The sequence below is a fragment of the Crinia signifera genome, chromosome 4 (assembly GCF_055691185.1).
Source record: "Crinia signifera chromosome 4, ASM5569118v1, whole genome shotgun sequence".
In the NCBI taxonomy this organism is placed as follows: domain Eukaryota; kingdom Metazoa; phylum Chordata; class Amphibia; order Anura; family Myobatrachidae; genus Crinia; species Crinia signifera.
In genome coordinates, this window is record NC_139220.1 from 193,145,521 (window position 1) to 193,168,550 (window position 23,030).

General features: G+C 40.6%; 1 protein-coding gene across 1 annotated transcript in view; it reads right to left on the reverse strand.

Annotated features, from left to right (window-relative positions):
* Nucleotides 1–23,030, reverse strand: part of LOC146073004 (uncharacterized) — a 248,677-nt gene that overhangs the window by 218,180 nt on the left and 7,467 nt on the right. Inside the window, exons 5-16 of the mRNA XM_083180177.1 lie at nucleotides 21,289–21,462; nucleotides 20,497–20,657; nucleotides 19,290–19,419; nucleotides 17,734–17,850; nucleotides 17,091–17,246; nucleotides 14,818–14,934; nucleotides 13,903–14,049; nucleotides 13,083–13,202; nucleotides 10,007–10,165; nucleotides 8,992–9,117; nucleotides 6,691–6,843; nucleotides 3,596–3,727 (exon numbers count right to left, since the gene is read on the reverse strand). Of these exons, the coding sequence (XP_083036303.1) occupies nucleotides 3,596–3,727; nucleotides 6,691–6,843; nucleotides 8,992–9,117; nucleotides 10,007–10,165; nucleotides 13,083–13,202; nucleotides 13,903–14,049; nucleotides 14,818–14,934; nucleotides 17,091–17,246; nucleotides 17,734–17,850; nucleotides 19,290–19,419; nucleotides 20,497–20,657; nucleotides 21,289–21,462 (1,692 nt within the window). The remainder of the gene's footprint in view (nucleotides 1–3,595; nucleotides 3,728–6,690; nucleotides 6,844–8,991; nucleotides 9,118–10,006; nucleotides 10,166–13,082; nucleotides 13,203–13,902; nucleotides 14,050–14,817; nucleotides 14,935–17,090; nucleotides 17,247–17,733; nucleotides 17,851–19,289; nucleotides 19,420–20,496; nucleotides 20,658–21,288; nucleotides 21,463–23,030) is intronic.

Here is a 23,030-nt window from a genome sequence, read left to right on the forward strand (position 1 = left end):
CACAGGTATACAAAGCAGGGCAGCAGCCGCTTATTATAGAGGTTTACACAGAGCACTCTTTCATCTTTCACCACTGACCCTATACCCTATAAGGTTGGGAACATCCCCCACAATACCCAAAAAAGCCCACTCTCACCCAGTGGCAGCTGACAGTTGGAGTAGACAACCTGCCAGAGGGGATAGGAGACTTTCCAAACTCGAACCAGGCTCTCCCTTCTGTTACGGGTATATAAAGTCGGTGGGACTACCCATACCTACTGGGCAGAACGGGACCCCCACCCTTACTTCTATTCCACCCCTACTTAAACCTGCGTCATACCCTTTCCTAACCTTCCCTCCTCCCAGTCATATCCCTATCTCCTTGCGGGAGAAACTGTTAGTTTATACTGCTACCTTTTTCCTGTCCTGCAAATGTGTCTGTTGAAATAAATGTCACACTGGTCAAACAAACCCAGTGAAGTTTCATATAAACCAATCTGTCTCTTGTGCAGTTTTCATGTGATTCTATGAGACAGAATGTTTATCTGCTCATTAGGCAAGTCAAAAGAATATTCACCCTTCTAAGGGTGTATTGGTAACCAGGCCTCAAAGGGCCTATATATTGCAGGATCGACTTGATCCATGAGTTATTGTTAAATTCCTTTCTCTAATAATTTAAACCATGTTTAGATAATATGACTGTTTCTGATGCCTCAGAATGTTACAATTATAAAATGAACACATCTCTGTAAACTGCATACATTGTAGTCGACTTCTGCATAAAGGTTAACCTTGCTGAGAACATCACTACCCAGGAAAAGAGATATTGCGGCTTATAATAGAAATTGATGTCTGCATTGTGATTCCTCTCAGGGAGGTGAGAAGGATCTTGAAAGATATCTTGGGCTTATAGGTGTTGATATCCTCCTCGCTATAATAGACAGGGGTTGATAGTCTCCTCGCTACAAAGAGGATATCCTGGTAAACAGGCCTTCTGTCTTATATTTTCATTTGTTGAGTTGACTATGAAGATTTGAAATATGTCATGTAAATTTCTCTGTTTGTACTGAGTAACCTGACCGGAGATTGCACACACCACACTCTTTGAGAAAGAGTGAACCCTACAGATCTCCACCTAGCCCTCTCAGTAAAGGTTCTCCTTGCACAAATTGTAACCCCAGAATCAGGCTTACCCATTGCAGGAACGTTTAAGTCTTATAAGTGGAACCCTGTACCCTTTAGTAAAGTCACCCCTTACAAGGGATAGGGCCTAACTATTCCTCTAGGGACTCTAACATACTATCTACCGTAGAGGAGGCATTACTCTTACCTGGGATCACGCACATTACCCACCCAGGTGGAGGTCAAACAGGAGGACCCAGTGCCCCATTAGGCACAGATACTCAAGGGTTACCTTAACTTGTCTATATGTTTAAATGTGTTGTGTTAAATGTCTGTTAATGTCTGTCTAGATACTTTTTTACCTTATACTTAATAAAAGTTAATTTTTAAACGCCTAATATCTCATCTGGAGGGGGAACACTCCTCCTCTACTACTCTGTTCAACTAGCATTCTCCCACTTGACTCCATAACTTTGAGCTAGTACCCTTAAATCCCACCCACATTTCTTATCAGACTACCCCACACTTTTTATATCTTCATAGATTACTTGACGTAATCATTATACTAAGAGTGCCCCAACACCAAAGAGAGTCGTTCCTTCTTCTTTCCAATTGTATTTACTCTCTAGGGTGCACCTCCACATCTGTGACCTTCTAGGGAACCGCCTGTTCTCATAATTAAAATTCTATTGTGGACTGTTATTATTATTTTTTCATATCAAGACTACCATACCTACCTGTGCACTGGCCCGTCTTCCTCTCCCCCTTCCCCCAAACGTCACAAAGATCTGAACCTGACTGTGCACATCACACATTTAATACACCTAACAACATACTTTGCTGCATATTATTAGTCAGCGTGGCAAGAATCAGGTTGAATTTAATTTTGAATTTCTCATGCATATTGTGCTGAGTTTAAAGAAAAAAAATATTATAGCAAATAGCTGCAAACATACTGCAGGCAATAATACGCTATTAAAACATAGTTGTTACTATTGTTATATATGTATTATGTAATATCTCTCAACAAGCATTTAAGCATGGATACAAACATAGCAGGTTATTCAGACCTGATTGTATTAACCTTATTACATATCTTGGAATCATACTGGGATTCTCCCTACAAGGCTACGACAGATTCCTTTATTTGCTTATACAGAGCTTTAACTTGCAATAATGTTATCTGTAATACACAAAACCAGTGCTTGTGTCTGCCAATCATAAATGATGTTTATAAACACAAGCGAATCCTGTCACTCACCACATAACTGAACATAAGGAGGACATATAAACAGTTTCTACTTGAAAAAATGTTTCTACATTTCTTTTGGCCTTGGGATGCTGTGAAAAATATTCTGATACTCTAGGTCGCCATGACTCAAAAAAGTTTGGGAACCAATGACGTATATGTACAGTTGTTGTCATGGTAACAAGGATGTTATACAACGTAAGGGAATGAAAGTGTTTGATTTACAGGCTCTCGTACAAAGCTATAAACACTTTATCCTGTGTATTGTCCAATATATTACAAATACTTTGCACAAATTTGATCAGCATTATGGGTTAAAACTTTTATAAAACCTTTCCTTTATTATGAGTAATATAACAAAATATTAGCCTGATTAAAGAATGGTGAGTTGACTCTAAAATGTTTGTCATGAAAAACAAAACAATTTGAAACATTTAATAAAAACCAGAGTAATGTTCCCTCCCTGAGCTTTCCTACTACAGTACGTTGCAGCTATCAATCTCCATTGAATTGGCTGTTTAATGTACATATATATTTTAGTTTTTTACTTCTATTCTTTGGCCAAGTCATATGGTGTGTGCTCTGTCAGGACTTGAATTCATGATTTTTTAAATTCGATTAAAAAAACATAATACTAAAAATATTATCAGCATTGATATATTTAATTTTTGTATGTAGTCGCTTATTCAAATATTTTACTAAATGTATATACTAACTTTTTATATTAGGATCACCACAACATTTGTACAATATTTATTATCCTATTCGATGCTGAGGAATTTCTTGCTTTCCTGTGATGATCCTGTTTTAGCACCTTTTGAGCTATTCACACTCCATCAGTATTTTTGTTGCTATGCAGAAGCCATGCCAGTTATGCTTTTTAAATTGGGTAGACACTGCAATCCCTACATTTTCTTATGGGGATTCGGTAAACAACCAAAATGCTGTAGACAAGAAGAAGCAGTGATAACCACTTTATCTGGCAAGTAGCAAGACAGAGGTTATCACTGCTTCATAAATAGACCCCTTAAAAATCAATGGCAAGTAATACCACTTTGTGTTTTAGTTGTTGTTGTTATTTTGGAAAATACACCACCATTACATTTAATTTGCAGGAAATGTGATTTCTGAATGTCGTTGCAATGCCAAATATAGTTATGCACCATAATATGGATTCAAGTATAAAGTAATACTTATCAAACGTGTTAGAAATAGTTATTAGTTATTTATTTAATATGATCTTACCCTCAAATGGTACCCATGATATCTTATATTGGGTTATTCCAGATGTTTTCTTCCAAGACAATTTGATACTATTAACACCAGTATCAATTATCTGCAGATCTTTAACAGGAAGTAACTGAACAGGATTTGAGTCTGCAAGAAAAAATGGAATGATAATTGGCACGGCATATGAACTGAATCCAAGCACTGTGAGGCTGATTCTTAGTTAGGAGCATAGGAAAATAAATAAGATCGGTACTTGTTTCCTAGCACGGCGCACAAAGTTCCAAGTACGGCACCGTAAGGAAATCGCATCGCATGTGCGGCATGCGATGCAATGTGATTTTTTTTTTTAAATGTAATTTTTTTTATATGGCCATTGTACCCCACTATATCGCATGGCATCGCATCGCATGTCCCGCAAAATCGCATGCGATCGCATGCGATTTTATAGGGTGTGCGATGTTATGACATTAGGTATACAATAATATGATTGTATGTGGCAAAAATAGGTTTAACGCACTCCCCCACTATCCACGCCACCCCGAAGCGTGGCGAGCCCCGCGAGTGGCGGCGGAATGCGTCCTCTGACTTTTTCATTACCCCACTATCCACGTCGGCGTGGAGCTGATTCTGCATAGTGTGGCGAGCGCAGCGAGCCACCGAGCCTGAAACGTGGTGAGCGCAGCGAGCCCCCCGCGGGGACACAAATTACTTTACATGTATTCTGCATCCATTTGCCACGCATCGGGCTCATGGCTCACTGCGCTTGCCACACTATATAAAATCAACTCCACGCCAATGTGTAATGGGGTAATGAAAAAGTCAGAGGATGCGTTCCACCGCCACTCGCCACGCTTCGGGGTGGCGTGGATAGTGGGGGCTGCGTTAAACCTATTTTTGGCACATACAATCATATTATTATATACCTAATGTCATGGCATAGCACCCCAGAAAATTGCATGCGATTTGCGGGTGGGGTGGTGCGATGTAATGCGATGGCCTGGGGACATAAAAGCAGTGAATTAATTAACTTACAAAATCGATGCGATTTAATGCAGAATAGCCCTCTACGCAATTAACGTAGTGGGCGCCGTGCTAGGAAACAAGTACCAAAAGATCAACTTTGCGCCTGGCAAACCATGTTTAATTGCAAATGAGTGTTGTTTATTTGTATGAAGTGTCAATACTTACTGTTTTTGCATGTAACCCACAAAACTAAACACCTTAATGTTTACGCAGAGTTCAACTAGGACACCCCTCCTAACACTAAATATGCAGTGTATCATGGTTTTACCAAGTGCAAATTTGCTCCTTTTTTACTTTGGTCCCATCATCCCCAGTATGTACAGTATGGTATATTTTAATAATGATATTCAGGGCTGGATTAAGGCTTGTGGGGGCCCAGGGGTAACTTGTTGTGGGGGCCCCCACTTATAACATTTACTGTGACCCTCCCTCCCTGCCTGTCCTTGCATAATAGTTAGAGGTACAATGGAATAGTGGGTGACACCCACACACCGTATATGCACACGGCACACACGTGTTACCTATCTGGACATTAAAACCACTGTTAAATATGGTGTAAGTCCCTCTCATGCACCAAAACAGTTCTGATTTGCCAAAGCATGGACTCCACAAGGCCTCTGGAGGTGTCCTGAGGTATCGTGCACCAAGACTTTAGCAGCAGATCCTAAAGTCCTGTACTGTAAGTTTTGAGATGGGACCTACATGGCTCAAATTATTTTTGCACGCACTTCCCACAAATGCTCAATCTGGTGAATTTGGAGATCAACACCTTGAAGTCTTTGTTACTCTTCTCAAACCATTTCTAAACAATTTCTGAAGTGTGGCAGTATTTATTAACCTGTTGAAAGAGGCCACTGCCATCAGGGAATACTGTTACAATAAGAGCATTACACTGTCTACACTGACTTGCCTTTTTTGCCATGGTGTCATCTCTTCCCTAGGTAAGCAACACATCTGGTCATCCACATGATGCAACAGACCAGGATACCTTCTTCCATTGAACCATGATTAGTAAGTTTTTCCCATTGTGGGCATTTTCAGCAGTGGACAGAAGTTACTGTAGCACTCTGACAAGTTTGCAGCCCGATATTCAGCAAGCTGTGATGCACTGTGTGTCCTGACACCTTTCCCTCATTGCCAGCACTAACTCTTTTATCAATCTGTGCTATAGTAACTCTCTTGTGTGTGACCAAATGAGCAATTCATTCTGGGAAACAATGCATCACTGAGCCTTGGGTGCTTACTGGCAGCAGTATGCACTGTGCTGGCCCCACCTTTATATCCATGGTGTTATGATGTCTCACTTAGTGGGCAACAGGATCTGTATAGTAAGCTCTGTCTGGAGAATCCTAAGGACTCTCAGAGCAGTTCCACAAGCTGCAGGGGGCATCTGTTTGGAGTGTGGCTCTGCAGTAGTGCCAGTTGCTGAAGGGTGCCATTCCAGGCACCATGCAAGCCACATGCAAATGCATGTGCTCTGTGTCACTCAAACACATCTATCTAGGTCCTGCTGCATCCTACCATGTGTGTTAGTCTATTGCTCTGTTGTGGTCCAAACATATGTTAGTGTAAAGAAGTATGGCATTAATCACTATCAAAATAATGACATAAATCACTATCAAGTGAGAGAAACTGGCTTGAAATAGATATCTCACAAGAGTATAAGCATACACCTATGATGACAAACAACTGGGGAAACATTCTGTGATTACATAATTGTGATGCATATTATTATGGCTGAATAAAAACAACACATTGCCAAATTATTGAAACCCATCCTTGTCTTAGTCTTCAATTCTGCAAAGAGTAAATAAAACAATGCTCATTAACATTCATTAACATTATTGCTACAGTATATATGGAGCCAAATCCCATGAAATTCTGATCATATAACTCCTGAGCACGGTATTCACCATTGGTCTTGCAAATACTCTTACAATATACCTTGGAATGTTAATAATGTTCCTCAAATTATTCATGATGATTCTGGAATTATTTTGTATTATAGTAATAATATGCTGTCTTAGTAGGAAAAAAAAAAAAATATATATATATATATCACATTCATAACTGTGACCAGCGCTTACCTGTGATTTGAACAAGGGTGGCTGGTGGCCCCTCAGTGTTACTATAAACAGCCTGGACGTTCACTATGTACCTTGTGTTCGGCTGCAGGTTAGTAATGTGGTGAGATCGGACAGTGGAAGCCAGGTATTGAGTTTTAGGAGTGTCTGTAAATAGTAATAGAAAATTTGCTATTAAATTCTGTTGCATTTAGGGGTAAATGTGATAGGGTGAGAGTATATGGAAGTGCAGGACTCAAAGAATGCCCGTGTGATTAAAGTGGCAATCTACTTGAAGCAAAAAAATCCTGGTTTTGCCATGTAAAGGATTGCTTTAAAAATATGTGCATTCTCCAGGATTCTCGCACCCTATTACATCTATGTACCCCATCAGTGGCGAAAGTTCGTCCCAGTTGCCCGGAGGCAAGATGTGTATTGCCCCCCCCCCCCCCTCCCCCTTCACGCACAATACCTTATATAAAGTTTATACTGTATGTCATGAAATATAAAATGCATTTATACAGTATGTATACAGTATATCTATATCTAGAGAGAGAGAGAGATAGAGATAGAACACATATTTCAGAACTCCAGACGTGATATCAATGGCCTTCAATTAATGGATTTAAAAATGCAGGGGAAGAGAGGTGCCCCCTTGATAGCAGGAGCCCGGCGGCAGATGACTCCATTGCCTCCCAGAGTTCTGCCTCTGTACCCCATAATCTATTACTCTAGATTTATTAGTAGAATATGGAGTCTTTATTGCAATGAGTCCTACAGTAGATACAACCATTAAAATAAGCTTTTTCAAAAGGACAAATTAATAATTCTATATAATCTGAGAAGATCCCTTATGCAGCTGTTTATTTGAACAAACAATCAAGGTGACTTTTCTGCAAATTGTAGACCCATTATCTGACCTATTTACCAAGACATTTATTTTTTAAAGTAGCTGATTTTCTGCCACCCCACTTATGGCTTCATTCAGATTTGTATGGTACTGCGCACCTGTAGGGAAGCTGCTGTACGCTACAATACAACTAATGTGCACATGCACCAAGAGGCATCCAAACACAGCATCGGATCACCATGCTCAGAGTGGCTGTCAGAACTGATCCTGTACATACGCAGTTCCCCAACCAACCGATTAGTGCATAAACTATCAGGTTCTGACTTTGGACCTTAATCAGGTCCGAACTCTCGCATGCGAATTCGCATGTGAGCGCGATGTTTGAGCAATCCGCATACACATTTCTGCCCATCTGCATGTGCTGGGTGCAGACACACACCCAACATTGCGGCCGGTGGGTGGAGGCATGGGGTAGCGGACAGGGGAACTCCTCCATGGGAATGCCCAGTTGGTCAATGGCGTTCCCATGAAAAGCTGAGCGTTCCCATGGAAATCGCCCAGTGATGTGGGTGCCAGGGGCGGGCAGCTGACATCAACAGATGCACACGCACACGCACCAGATGCACACGCACATCTAAGGTTGCTCTGAGCAAATCTTGCTCAGAGCAACCTTAGATGTGCGTGTGCCTTCCACATCATTCGATGGTCGGCTACAAGAAAGCTGACGCAGCTAAGGAAAAAATGTATGAAATATAGTAAGGTTATCAAGAATGCCCACACATTGCAGGTTTGTGTTGCCATGTATTTATGATAATAAAAATAAAGAGATCAAATCAGTGAAAAAATCAAATCAAATATCAAGAGATTGAGCCTGATATTTGGTGTAATCTCCATGATCAGAGGAGTGTGTTTATGGCAGGATCTCCCCAGTTTATCGGCTAAATGCTGAAACGGATATTCATGCACACTGGGCATAATGTAGGGAGATGTATGCAAACCCAGTGTTGACCTGTTTTGTACATGTGCTGAGGAAATGATCTGTGTCTTCCAATGCAAATCTCTTGGCTCTGGCAGCCTGAATTCCCCGGCCAACCTGAGGGTTTCTCAAGTGGCCAGTGTTCACATACAGTGATCCGATGCTGTGAGTTCAAATGCAGCGGTGCATCACCGACAGGAGGCGTCTATTTACACAAGATGCCTTCTGTAACTTTTGGATATTTTTGTACAGCAATTGTGTGCAAAGACAAATTAAATTATTAAGGCCCTCTATAAATAAAACAGATAAAACAAATAAATAAAAAATTAAAACAGATCAACCACCCACTTATTGTTAAATTGGTTCAATAATTCTATAGTGGGTGCCTAACTTTTATGTTAGAAATGAGTTTCTAGCAGTAAATGGACACAGTTAAGAAAGAATGATTGTCAATAAGCATAGCAATCCCTGTTTACAACAAGCAGGAACAAAGTAAAATGACCTGATGTTGCAGGGTTCCAGGATAGTTTGTATTCGGTGGCTCCAGTGGTGGAACTCCAGGCCAGAGAGACAGAAGTACTGGTGTATCCAGTTACCTTAAAGTTAGACACATATCCAAGAGGAGCTGCACAATACAATAGTCCAATGTTAGTCACATCAATGCTAAAATAAGGCAGGTTAACAACAGGAGTTGATGCATTTTAGGCACTCAAATTATTTTATGACAGCAATAGGGAAATAATAGACTTCCTTACATTGTTCTCAGATTCCAAATAACAACACCAATCTACTTAATAAGCAACACCAATTAATTGATAATCAGTGTGTGTATTGTACACAATGGGGGACATTAAGTGGTGGACACATTTGCATTGTGAAGGTATGAAATGACAGGGATTGACCAGCTTGTGCCTAGGCAGGTATAGGAAAAAGGTTTGTCCTCCTAGTAGCCTAGGCCAGCTGATATAAGGGCTGGTTCCCTCAGTGGAGTGGGCCCCACACAAAAAGTACACTGGATAACTCTTCGGGTGTTGTATAGGGTTCCGACAGTCGGTTTTATAGTGGTAGTTATTGTTTTTTAATTATTTCTATTAAAAGCTAATTTTTAAACATTTACTGTAACTCTAACTTGGTATATGCTTGGAGTGTCTCCCGATCCAGGAGTACAGTACTCTTTCTTTTTCTGTTCACTTACTAAATGGATTTTCATGTTTTAACAAAGGAATATAACAACAGAATGTGTTGAAGAACTTTACGTTCTTCCTCATCTTTGCGGCCACTGCTTACGCCAGTTACGTTAGCCGATACGTAAGGATTTTCGGCGCACCACGCTGTGTTTACGTCATCCTCCTGTGTCCATGCCACCATCTATTACCTTAAGTAAAGTTGTGGCGAGCGTAGCGTAAGTTCCGTAGCGTAAGCGGTGGCTGCAAAGATGAGGAAGTACCAAACTTTCTATAATGAATGTAACAGTACAGTTAAGGAAATATATACATAAGGTCAGAAACACTTACATGTCCTGGCAGTTGTGGAAATGCCTGGTCCCACTGCAGAGCCGAAGAGAACATATAAGGAGATTACATATTCTGTGTTATGTACCAGGTTTTTTAGCTCATAAGAAATAATTGTACTGTTTAGTGCCAGCTGACGGGGGCGGTCTCTGCCGAAAAAGTCTTAGGAGAGAAGAAAAAAAGATGTGATCTATATAAAGTAACAGCATAGATATAATAAACAACTATGTTATTACACTTGTTTAGCCATCAAATACAGTGGTTACATAATATAAGAATAATAAATGTAAAATAAAATATCTTTAAGAATCCATGTAAATGCAGAATTATGTTTGAGTGCTTGAAGCAGGCATTTCCAACAACGGTCCTCAAGGCACACGAACAGTGCAGGTTTTAGTGATATCCAGGCTTGAGCACAGGTGACTTAATTAGTACCTGAGTGATTCTGATTAAACCATCTGTGCTGAAGTCTGGATATCACTAAAACCTGCACTGTTGGTGTGTCTTGCGGACCGTGGTTGGGAATGCCTGGCTTAAAGCATTATGCTACACTATCAAGCGTATCCTAAAACTGTTGGAGATGCTACCATGATGAGGAAAAAGATGATCACTGGTATTTTAATATAGTCATGAAAACTAATGTACAAAAAAAAAAAACAGATCCCTTCCCCCGTACACACAACGATACATCCACAAACACCTATACCTGTAGCCGAGAATGATTTTGTAAAGTCTAGAGAAGACAAACAGTGTAATTTTCCCTAGCATGTTCAGCAAGAGGCTATTTTTCTTAGCTACAGTACACGCAGAGTTATTCATTGACACAATCCATGAACTACATTGGTATGAATTACTTTGTAGAGAGAATACCCTGTGTGCGGGGTAACTGATACTAGACAATGCAGAACATCTCTTTCTCACTCTCTGGCCAATCAAAGCAATGCTGCTCTCTATTGATTACAATCTGATAAGCTGGCGGTGGAGCATGTGCTCATCATTATTAGGTTATCATTGTATTTCCCCATACCAATCAAACTGGAATAAAGTAGAGGTTGAGACATGGAGGTAGGTAAGTGTGTGGAGGGAATTGCGGTGTCAGTGTGTCTATTTCACAGTAAGTGTGCTCAGCTGTCAGTAGACCCTAGATGCCAGGGAATGCTGCCAATGTAATACTAAGTCTCTGGCAGCATTGGGCATGCTTCCATATACCCAATCAGGTTGGGGTTGGCAGGGTTTGTTATTACAAACACTGTAACAGCTAACATGCTGATATTTGTCTGTAAACATTTTATTACCTCAATAGCAATACCATTCTAGTCTGTCAAATACTTATAGGGTGGGCTATACTACACTGTTGGGATATGGTCATTAGGTCTACAAACATTAGGTTGGTTGTCATGGTCTTAGGTCAACACAAGCATTAGTTTGACATGAAAAAAGTAGACATTAGTTTTTCATTTTTATTTTAAATTGTGCTTTTGCACCATTGTTACTGTACTATCCAAGTGGGCATAGAATGAAAATATAATGGTGTGCCAAGCGTAGCAGTGCACTGTGCCCAAAGCATGGTAAGTAAAGCGAGCCATGCGAGGGGATGCGGTACACTTAAATGGTATCCATGTTAACGTAAGTCGACATAGACTGTTAAAAAACATGAAAAACTCATGTTGACCTTTTTCATGTCAACCTTTTCCATGTTGACCTAATGCTTGCATCGATCTAATGACCATGTCGACCAATTTCATGTGTCGACCTATAGTGGTAGACCTTATGACTGACAAACCTATGACCCATACCACACAATGTCCATCCCTCTGAATTTTTCACCTTCAGATAAGATGATACACCATGTTACATATGTTAGGTCCACAGTTCTGATGTCGACATGCATTAGGTGGACATGAGAATGTCGACATGGTCACAATGTAGCATGCCAGCAGAGTGATCTGATTTGTTGGCATTCTGATATGTATACATGCCCTATCCCAATACCTCCCTCTTATGCATGACCACCACCTCCCTTCAAACTAACGTTAAGCTACACCCTAGCCCAGGGCTGGGCAACACCGGCCCTCCAGATGTTGATGAACTACACATCCAAGCATGCCTTGCATCAGTTTCAGCATGGCCACATAGCAAAACATCCTGGGATGTGTAGTTCATCAACATCTGGAGGGCCTAACCCTCTCATATGTGATTTACTGCAACTGACAGCAATGTATTCTGAAAATGTTGACAGTACAAATGGAAACATTTCATTGGTTAACATTGTGAACATGTCTCCATTCTGAGAATATCAACATTGTTGCATCAACATTATAACTGGATTTGTAAAATGTTGACCATGCAATTGGATACCACTCCAGACAATAATGTATGTGTCTGTGTCCAGGCAAGACTCAACTGCATTTACATGAACACTCCTTTACTGTATACTAACTACAGTGCCTGCCCATCCTGACCTAATGCCACCTCTCTAAGCATAAGGAGTCACACAAGTAAAAAATCGGTCCAAGTCTGCATATGGATTTAGGCCAGGGCTGGGCAACATCGGCCCTCCAGATGTTGATGAACTACACATCCCAGGATGCTTTGCATTAGTTTTGCTATGTGGCCATGCTGAAACTGATGCAAGGCATGCTGGGATGTGTAGTTCATCAACATCTGGAGGGCCGGTGTTGCCCAGCCCTGATTTAGGCAGTAGCAGTAGAATGTACAGAGTGTACATTCAGCAGTTCCATCATTTCAGTGGATCTGGAAAGGATGGCACTGCAGAGGTTACTTGGGTTGGAGGTGGAAAGACCAACTAAAATTATTTGTCAATGAAATAGGCAAAACCAGTGTTTGTGGCTTCCAATCATCAAATATGTGGACAACCAGAAGCAAATTTGTTACTCACCACATGCTGTAAGTGGTCTAAGGGTGACAATAAGCTTAATTTCATGTTTTTCTGAATTTGTCAATAAGAAACTTTTGGTTTAGGGATGCCGTGTAAAAAGAATCGGGTTTTGGGAACCAGTGCCTTATATTATTACAAACCTAACAAAGATCTATATATATAAAGATTCAAATGAAGTACCTGGCGTTGGGCCCCATGCTAGCCTGTATCCTGTAGCCCCAGGTACTGCATTCCACGAGATCAATGCTGTGCTGATGGTTACTGCACTTGCCTTCAGACTCTGCACTGAGCTTGAAGCCACTGCAAGGAAATGAGATCCAGCAACTGACATTAAACGACAGTTATAGAGAGGTGTAACATCAAGGAAACCCAATACGCGTATCTCGTGGATTTTTATTACATGACACATAAAAATAAAACACTTAAAACAAAGTGAAACTAGTCTACCTTAATGCAGACGGGTCATCATAAATAACATTGCAAACAATTAGATTATGGGATGATTTCATTTGTTAATAGCGCATTCGTTTGACAATTGTTCTCTTTAGAGCAGGCATGTCCAACGTTGGCCCTCCAGACGTTGTGAAACTACACATCCCATCATGCTTTGCAATAGTTTTAGCATTCTCTAATAGCAAAACTTTGGCAACGCATGCTGGGATGTGTAGTTTCACAACATCTGGAGGGCCAACGTTGGACATGCCTGCTTTAGAGGATACTGTGCAACACACCTGTAGATTGTAGTAAGCGCTGAAGCACAGCTTTGGCAATGCCAGCATAATGCACCTCTCCGCAGAGAGACTAAAAGGTTCTTAACTGGATGTTACACTAATATATGCCAACTAAAAGATAAAGTACTGTATTTGTTAATATTCCATTAACCTAGATCCATTGAGATGTTACACACTGGAAATTGATTGCTTTTATACGCCAAATTACAATTCTCTGTAGGCTGTTTAAACACATATACTATAAAAAAAAAAGAATAAAAAATACTCACAGGTTACAGCTTTAGCAGTAACTACAGGGCCCTCTACATCTACAAAGATGGGGTTGATAGTTACTGTATACTCAGTGTCATGCTGCAGCCCTTGAATCAGGTACTGGGAGTAGCTATCAGCGAGGTTAATGTTTTGGTCGTATCCCTCTGTAAATTAAAAATAGTAATGATCCAAACAAATCATGGTTGTAGCTGTGACTATAAACAATGTACACGACAATATAAACCAATTCAGATGTTGCTTGAAGAAATACAGATGTAGCAGGGCTCTTCCTTGCCTGGCGCCCGCCAGTTCCCTTTCACTGGCGAGCGCCGGCGATAGGGACTGGGACACGTGTGCAGTATCACGGCGGTTGGGCAGCATCTCCCTGCTCGTCTCTGCTTCAGGGAGACGCTGCCCAGTTCAGGGGGGGTCTGGGTGGTTAGGGGGACCAGCGGCGACGGCTCGGGAGGCGGCGGGGACCGGCGGCAGGCTCCGTTGCCACGGGGCGCGCGAGTGTCTCGTGCACCCCGGGTGGTAGCTGGCCGCTGGCGGGGGCTGGCGATAGAATCGTCAGCCCCTGCAAAGATGTAGCAGGCTACATCTGTACTAAAGCAAATTCATCCGAAAAACTAAGGATCTGTAGCAAATACTTATTCAAATGATTAGTCAGTGAAGCCTGAATTGCCCTAGTGATATTTCTATGCAAAACATATTATTCTTTGTAGCAGTTAAAAGGACCAGAAATGCCATATAGTAATTTACATTTATTTGCAAATTAGAGGCTGATTTTGTCTTCGTATTTATCTCACTCGTACTTGCAAAATGGTTCACATGTCTCAGAATCCAAAAGTATGAGTGCAGGATATACCATGTTATACATGTGCTGGATTAAGTATGTTTACGTTCATAAACTGTTCTAAAATCTGCTTTACCTGCAGATGCCCAAGTAAGTCGGTAGCCTGTGGCGCCCCGGACTGGAGTCCAGTGTGCACGAATAGTTCCAGTTGTGATGTTGCGCAATGACAAGCTTTTCACAGAAAGCAGCTTCACTGAAAGAAATACATAAGCAATTGTTGTGATAAACATACTTCTAGATTTAGCCACACGGAATTGTTTGACTCTCATACCCACACCACAAATACTGCATGCTTTAAATCAGACTGTCAGTTCAGAGGTCATAAGGGGTGCTCATTGTGATATTTAAGGGTATACCAAAATTGTGTTATTAGATTTTTTACTAGTTTGTAGCTGATTGAAATCAAAGAAGAATAAAAACAATGTAATCATTAAAGTTAACAAATGAAAACGTCTATCCTAAATGTTAAAACATAACACACAGCATTAAAAACACATTTAGAAAGTAGACACACAGGTGCCACTCTCCCTTTTGCTGGCAGAGCGCCAGATATTGCACACTTGCGCGTCCAATGCCGACAATGGGGCATGTGAGCATCTCTGACGTGCGTGCGCCCCGTTTATGGTTTGGCTCCCGGTGGTCACCGGGAGCCGCTCAGATGAGAGTGGCTCCATCTGTGTATATACACACACATACATACATACATACATACATACATACATATACAATGAATTCTAACCAGTGACTTTTTAGATCTTGTTTATAGCACACATTGCTTTTATAAATATATTTGTATTTGTGTAAGCAGTCTAGACATTTGAAATTTTAGCGATGATATTAAATCCAATGTTTGATTTTGGATTGATAGCATACCTTGAGTACTGTGTTTAGGAACTACTGGCCTAAACATTAATATAAGCAATTTTGCCATCCAGAATTATGTACCAGTTATTATGGAGATATTTTGTTGTGTTTTTTGTTACTGCTTAGAGTAGACAGTATTTGTAAACTAGGGTAAACTGAGCGCAATAAAACCTGGTAAAGATCCAACCTGCTGCTGTTTATAAGGGATACTCAACCCTTTTTATGATAAGAAAACAAAAAATAAATAATATTACTCCTTTCTCTTAAATCAATTTAAATCATTTATTCACATTAAAAAAAAAAAAATCCACCGGCCAGCAGAGACATATATATCTATAACATTTATCAATGAAAATGCATCAATAAACATGCAATTCATAAAACATATGCTGCTGACCATTTAACTGGTTAATCAGGCTAATTCCTCATGCATAGAACGCAGATCCAGTACTGATTGACTGGTGAGACATTTGCACTTTAGCAAGCATGTGTCCATTCAATGGCAATCACAATTTGTTAGTAAGCATTCAAAGCAAAGCTTTGTTAGGTGCAAATGCTATCCTTATCAATGTTTAGTGACATATATGCCTTTTCTTGAGTCACACTTAAAAACAGTTCAGTTTTTGTGGATCAGAGCAAGCATACTGTATATACTGCTTAGACAGTAGCCTATTAGCGGATTAAGATGAGTTTCTGTTTGCTACGGTATATACTGTGGAATAGGGTGTGAAGCTGGTAGCCATCTTCGTCAGTTGGTTGTCCCTTCTTTCCTCACCTTTTTTAATTATTTTGTTTGTCTTCTCTAATCTCTGTTGGGTGCAGATACAGTAGGTAGGGAAGTGCTACAATCTAGTGGCAGCATCTGGTGTAAGGGCTCCTTGTGAACAGCATGATGGTGGGTATGGCCTACTTCTGCAAAAAGGACATTGGCCGCCTTTCCCTGCAGATGTGCGCTCATACTGTGCCAAAGGTAAAGGTGAGGTGTCCTTCACAACACAACTGAGACAAGGGGGGGGATTTTTGTTGCTGTAAATTTTATTTAAATGAGATATGGCTGGAGGTTTGGTAGCTTCATTCTTTACCACCAGTTTAGTTACTAAAGATCCAAAGCAGTTTGTGTCCGTGTGTTTCTTTCTAGTTTTAAGTTTAGTTATTTAGGTGCTTTTAGGTCCCACTTTATATAGTACTGTATGGCACCATTTATTGAACTGTGTTTTTATTATAATTAATTAGAATAATTTTAAGTAGAAGTCATAGTATTAATTGATTTTCTAAAATAAACTATGTTAACCAAAGCTTTTGCTATCTGGGATGCAGCGACAATATACAGGTATATACATTTCTGTAATGTGAAGAAGTGTTCTACTAACAATAAAATCAATAATCAGCTATAACGTAAAGTGTATTGTCCAGTAAATGTAGATCCCAAGAGTTTCCTTCATATAACTTTGTTTTCCACATCGGTCATTCTGATAACTAACTCACATGTACGTCCCATTGCGGAAACAGGTTGGCTTGGTCCTTCAGGATACACGGCATAAATACTGATGGTATATTCTTTATCTTCCTCTAAGTTATCAATAGTATGTGAGGAGACATCTCCATTTAAAATGTGTTCGTATGTAAACCCAGGTCTGTTGGCTGAAACCAAAGAAAATGTTAATTCACATAGAGCGATATTTACAGCTTTTCCGCCTCTCTAGTTGGATCCATTGATATCTCCAGACTCTCTGCAGGTGAATATGATATATCACACTAAAGCTGCCCATAGACGGTCCGTTCCTGGACCGTCCGTTCTGTACTACGAGATGTGCGCTCCCACGCATCTCATTGTATGTGCTGCACATACTTTTTGTACTAGCTGTTCATCACATCGCATTGCATGCACACTGCATGCACAAGGCATGCGATGCGATGTGATGTGTACTATTTTAGTCCCGAACGGATCCGTTAAACGGACTGTGTATGGGCAGCTTTAGACAAATGTGGCTTTGTGCAGTAGTTGATGTTAAAATAAAAGCCCAAGCTTATTCTGCCATTTTTTAGATGTCCGGTATGTTAGCACCTTCTCTTCAGTAACAGCTAAAGGAGCACAGGTTACCTACGTCTGTCATAGGCTGTTACTTACATCTTGGGATATATATCTTGAATCCATCCAATTTTCCTAAAGGGGGAGTCCAAGCCACCTTCAAACCAAAAAGTCCTTCTTCTGTGACACGGAAATTTGTTACAGAAGGCACCGGAGCTTTCATAGAAATTAAGAAATTATTCTTAGTGTTCAATATTTTGCATTTATAAAACAAATATGAATATTTTTTTTTTGTACCAAGAACACGTCTAAAGCCATAAAATCACCAACTTTCTGTACAATTAAGTAATCCCAGTGATAAGAACCTAGATAGAGTGACTGAATGCAGAACTACAATGCCTTTCCAAATGCTGGCGGAAACTGTGTTTATTATGCTAACAAGAGTTTTGTCATGACCGCCCACTTTTTGCATCCATGTTCCTCAGTGGTCTTACTCCACCAGTTAGCTTATCCTCCAACAGAGTAACAGTGTACATTTTAAGTGCACAGTCTGAATCCTGACTGTAGACAGTCTTCAGGCAGTAAAGCACAATGAGATTTCTCCTGTACCATTGTAGGACAGTCCAACCTAGCTGGTGAGTCATTATTTCAGTAAAAATCTACTGCTTCAGAAGGAACAAATATGGCTTAATTTGGGAACGTTCTCATATTTACATTACTTCCCTGGCAAAAAGAAACTAAGGGTCTTATTTATAATATGAAAAATGGGGTCCTTAAATATTTGTTTCTAAATTCGCAATGTGAAAAATTTTAACAAACATTTTTTAGAATGAAGTTTTTGTTTGGTAAGAGCCCAGCTATCACTCTGCGTCCAGGTTTGACATCAGTGTGCGTAATATGCATGTGTGGATTTTGGTCTGCACATGTATAAGCAAGTGACAATGGAGAGGTAAAAATAACATAGCAGTAGCTCATAGGCTGCTACAGGCTAACGTTATCATTAGATTGCATTAGCAGAAGAGGCCAAACCCAGGAATGTGATTACATAGCAGCCCTTTAGATTCTTGGAATGGAGAAGCTGTGGCAGATATTGGAGTTATCTTCAATTCTGGGGATCTTTACATTTTGAGGCGATCCCCTGGAAATGGCTATTTTAGGCTTATTTCAATGAAATTTCAGTTTAACAAATATGTCTCTAAAACTAGTGTTCAGTGAATATATTTTTCCGTGGCCGTCGATCCTAAGCCTCAGTACTGTTACAGTTCTGTTGTTCTTCCTATTGCGCGGTTAGAAGAACATAGTATTGTGAAAGCCGATGGATATTAAGAAACACCATCCCAAAATGGATATTAACCACTGGATATTTCCTTTACGTTTGATCCTATTTGGCTTCAGACAACAATGCAGAGGTCATTTGCTGCTTAGCGGGCAGCTTAATGCGTATGATTTATCACATTTTCATTGTTTCACTGATCCATTTAAGAGCATCATAAATATTTTTGATTGCTAGGAAACAGAAACTTAAGTGAAAATAGTTTTAATTATAATTTTAATGACAATTTTGAAAAAAGTCTGTATGTTAATTATAAAGTAATATTCACTACAGTAGATAGAGCACAATGCTTGATGACAAAATCAGAATGTAAAAATCCTACTTGTTTTCCCTCTGACTGTTACTGAATCCCCAATGACATGTGAGTAGATGGCCAGCACTGTGAATAAATACTCTGTGGTTGGTTTCAAATCCGTCACCAACAACGTCTGCTTGTCACGGTCCAACATGATCTGACAAAACAAACACAGAGAGATTGACCATTTAGTATGTAGTTCTGGTGAGTGCAGGGCCAGCGCCACCACTAGGCAGCCGTAGGCATTTGCCTAGGGTGCCGGCCACTGGAGGACGGCAATTTGGAGCAGGTCCCCAACCCTGGATGGAGGTGAGTGGCGGCAGCGTCCGCAACTCCCCCTACGTGGACCCGTTCCCCTCCCCACCCCTGGAGTTACATAGCAGCACTGGCCGCATCCCCCGTCACCCCCCACCCCTGACCACCCCCCCCCCAGTGGAAGGAAGCGGGGGCATCCCGGTACCCCCCCTGTGTGGAGCGTCTGGCCTGCCGCCACAATACCCGCCCCCCCCCCCGTGTGGAGCAACCAAATACCAGGCACCCCGGGACCCAACACCCTGGCACCGCCCCCCCCCTCCCCTGGTATGGAGCGGCAGGTCTGCCGCAATACCCGGACCCCCCAGAGCAGGTGAGTGCCAGAGCGCTCAATACATATTCAAATGTTAAGATTAATAACTAGTACAATTAATAATAATTGTATTATTAATTTATTACATCTCCAATAGATTAACACAAAAAAAGGTAAATCATTTTTTTCACAGGATCAGGACAAAATCTGTAGATTCCTCTGAACCTGGAAGATTAATTTAACGGACGTTGAAACACCAACTTAGTATAGCTGCAAAAAGATATTTAGGTAAGCATTCAAACATTTATGTTCCACATTTGTATGTTCCCACCACCCCTACGACTGCCCCCAGGCCTACCCCTCATGGTGAGCATGTAGCTAGTAACAACACTTCCTGCATATTTGAATGTTCTCGCCACTTTCTCACAACCACCTGTACTGCAGGACGTTTATGACTGTATGAAAATAAGGATTCCTACATTTTCCCCCTTCATGAGTCCCTTACAAAGGTGTTTTAATCATTTTTATTTAATACATACCCCCACCCCACGTGCAGGTCCACCCCACCATGTGCTATTTCTGTAATGTGTACCCCCACAAATTGCAAACACCCCCCCCCCCAGCAGTGACCTATGCAGTGTACCAAAGATGGTTATTTTCACTACTTACCTGTCTCTGATCATTTGTATTAAGACGACCAGAAGCTGCGATAGAATTCAGAACAACTTGATACCCTATAATGTCACCCGTGGCTGGGCTCCAAGTGACACGCATGGAATTGTAACTCTGCTCACTCACAATTAGATCTCTAGGGCCAATAATTTTTTCAGCTAAAAGAAACATAAAATGTGTCAAAGGCAACCAAATAAAAACGCTCTAACATAAACAGGCTTATCATGGTATTTTTAGTTGCAGTATGTTAAAGGTTCCTTGCTAAGATATTTATGCAAACCCCTTATTGTAGTTGCTCAGAAGTGTTTTTATGTCTATAAATTAGAGCATGATTTAGCACGAGTCCGACTCTGGACCATTTCAGCTGCAGATGTATAATTCCTTATTACTGTGCTAGAGTTGGAGCCACAGTGCAGAAGTGCCATGATGCTGCTGCGGCTCTGGTCGCAGAGAGGGGGAAGCTGTAGACTACACACAAGTGTTTAAAATGCTGGTGAGTAGTCGGGATTAGCTACATTAACATAACTTCTCAGATCAGTACTGATCGCGCTCTTGCATCATCTCTGAATTAGGCTGATAAATCAAAAAGAAAATGTCTTCCAAGATAGTTCCCTTTTTTTTTTTCATTTCCATACTGAATTTACTAAGGGTCCTGCATCATGCCAACTCTTCAGGCAGACACATTAATATGAATGTCCCAGCAATCATGTTGAGACTTTCAATTGTAATTTTATTGGCTAAAGACCTAGCTCACTTGTCAGGAGAACTATCCCGGCTCAGCCAACTCACTTTGCACAATCTGTATGATTGGTCTTGGGGCCTCCGAAGCTGTGAAGCAAACCCTTCTGGAGATCCTGGACAGTATATCAAATAACGACCAATAATCATTCACAATAATGACATGTTCTTCACTAGGGTCAGAAGCAATTTTTATCAGTTCACTTCTGTCTGCATTCTTTATGCCTGCAAAACACATATATAAAAAGTTGTAAACATGTATTTGGTTGGTAATCAAAGATACAAACCATGCTCTGATGACGTCATCATGAATGATGAAAGGCATTGTTGGTCACAACTGATACTGTAAGGTCATTCTGATTACATATTGAATGTCAGAGCTAATTACGCCAAATGCCCTGAGCACATTAAGTCTCATAATGATTATCAGCCAATGACGCCTAATAATGGCTGCATTTCCCACATTATTTGCTGATATAGTAGATTAAAGTAATTATGGGACAATGCCTGTAATAGGAGACTGTCCCTGCAATGACTTTCCTCCCGTTAAAAGTACCATCACAACTTGGTTATTGCCATGGTGATGGAAGTGTTTGTAGTACAACTTGACAACTTGACATCTTTGTATCAAAGTCACTCAAAAAGACACAAAACAACAGCAACTCAAATAACCAAGTGACTGCTTTGAGTGAGCTCACTTCATACTCACTACATACTACTCCTGGCTGCTTAATCTGGCTATTCATCCGTGATATCACCATTTCTACAACTGCTAAAACTTTGAATATCACTCTTTATGCTAGTATATGCACTGGCTGTTTTGAAAATGCACAGCTGTACCTCTAATGACTTCACCACTCCTGCTCTTCCATTGATAGAAGGTCAATGGAACATTTTATTCTTGGCCCTCTTCTTCTCTATCTCTATACGTCCTCTCTGGGTGAGCTTATTTGCTCACTTAACTTTCACAATCACCTCTACGGTGATAATACTAAAATCTACCGCTCCTTTCCTGATCTCTCTCCCTCTATCCTCACTCATATCTCCAACTCTCTCTCTCTCTCTGCAATCTACTCTTGAATGACCCAGCGCTTTTTTAGACTTAAAATATCAAAGACTAAGCTGACCTCTTCCCACCCTCCTGCATAAAACCTGACCATCTCTCATCCTAACCTGTTTATGCTCACTTCTTCCCCTTCTGTGTCACCCCTGTCTGTCTAACCCTCTCCTTTTAGAATGTAAGCTCTCATGAGCAGGGCCCTCTCTCCTCATGTGCCTTTCTTAGAATATATAAACCTCTGCCACCCTGATGATTGCTTCAGTGTCCTGTCCCCTGGTGCAACTATCCATATTAACCATGTACTTGTACTAAACTGTCTTATACTGTAATTTGTTATGTATTTTTGCTCATAACTATGCCCTGTAAAGTGCTGCATAATATGTGTGCGCTATATAAGAAACTGTTAATAAGTAAATAGTACTGAGCATGTGCACACTCCAGGCTGCGGAGGCGGGATCCAAAGATCTCTCTGGTGATACTGTAGCCTTTAGGTTACAATGAATAATATTATCTCATTATTATGTTAACTATATGGATCAAGTCCAGGAAAACATGCTTAATGGAGCTTGATAAATTCGTGAAGACTGCATTAAATGTGCGGTCTATAAACATGGTAGGCATCTAACCTCTGACGACCCATGTAGCAGTAAATGTGTATAAGAATGGGGATTATATATACAGATTACATATCATCTGCCACTGTAGAAACATACTGTATGTTCTAATATCTTTT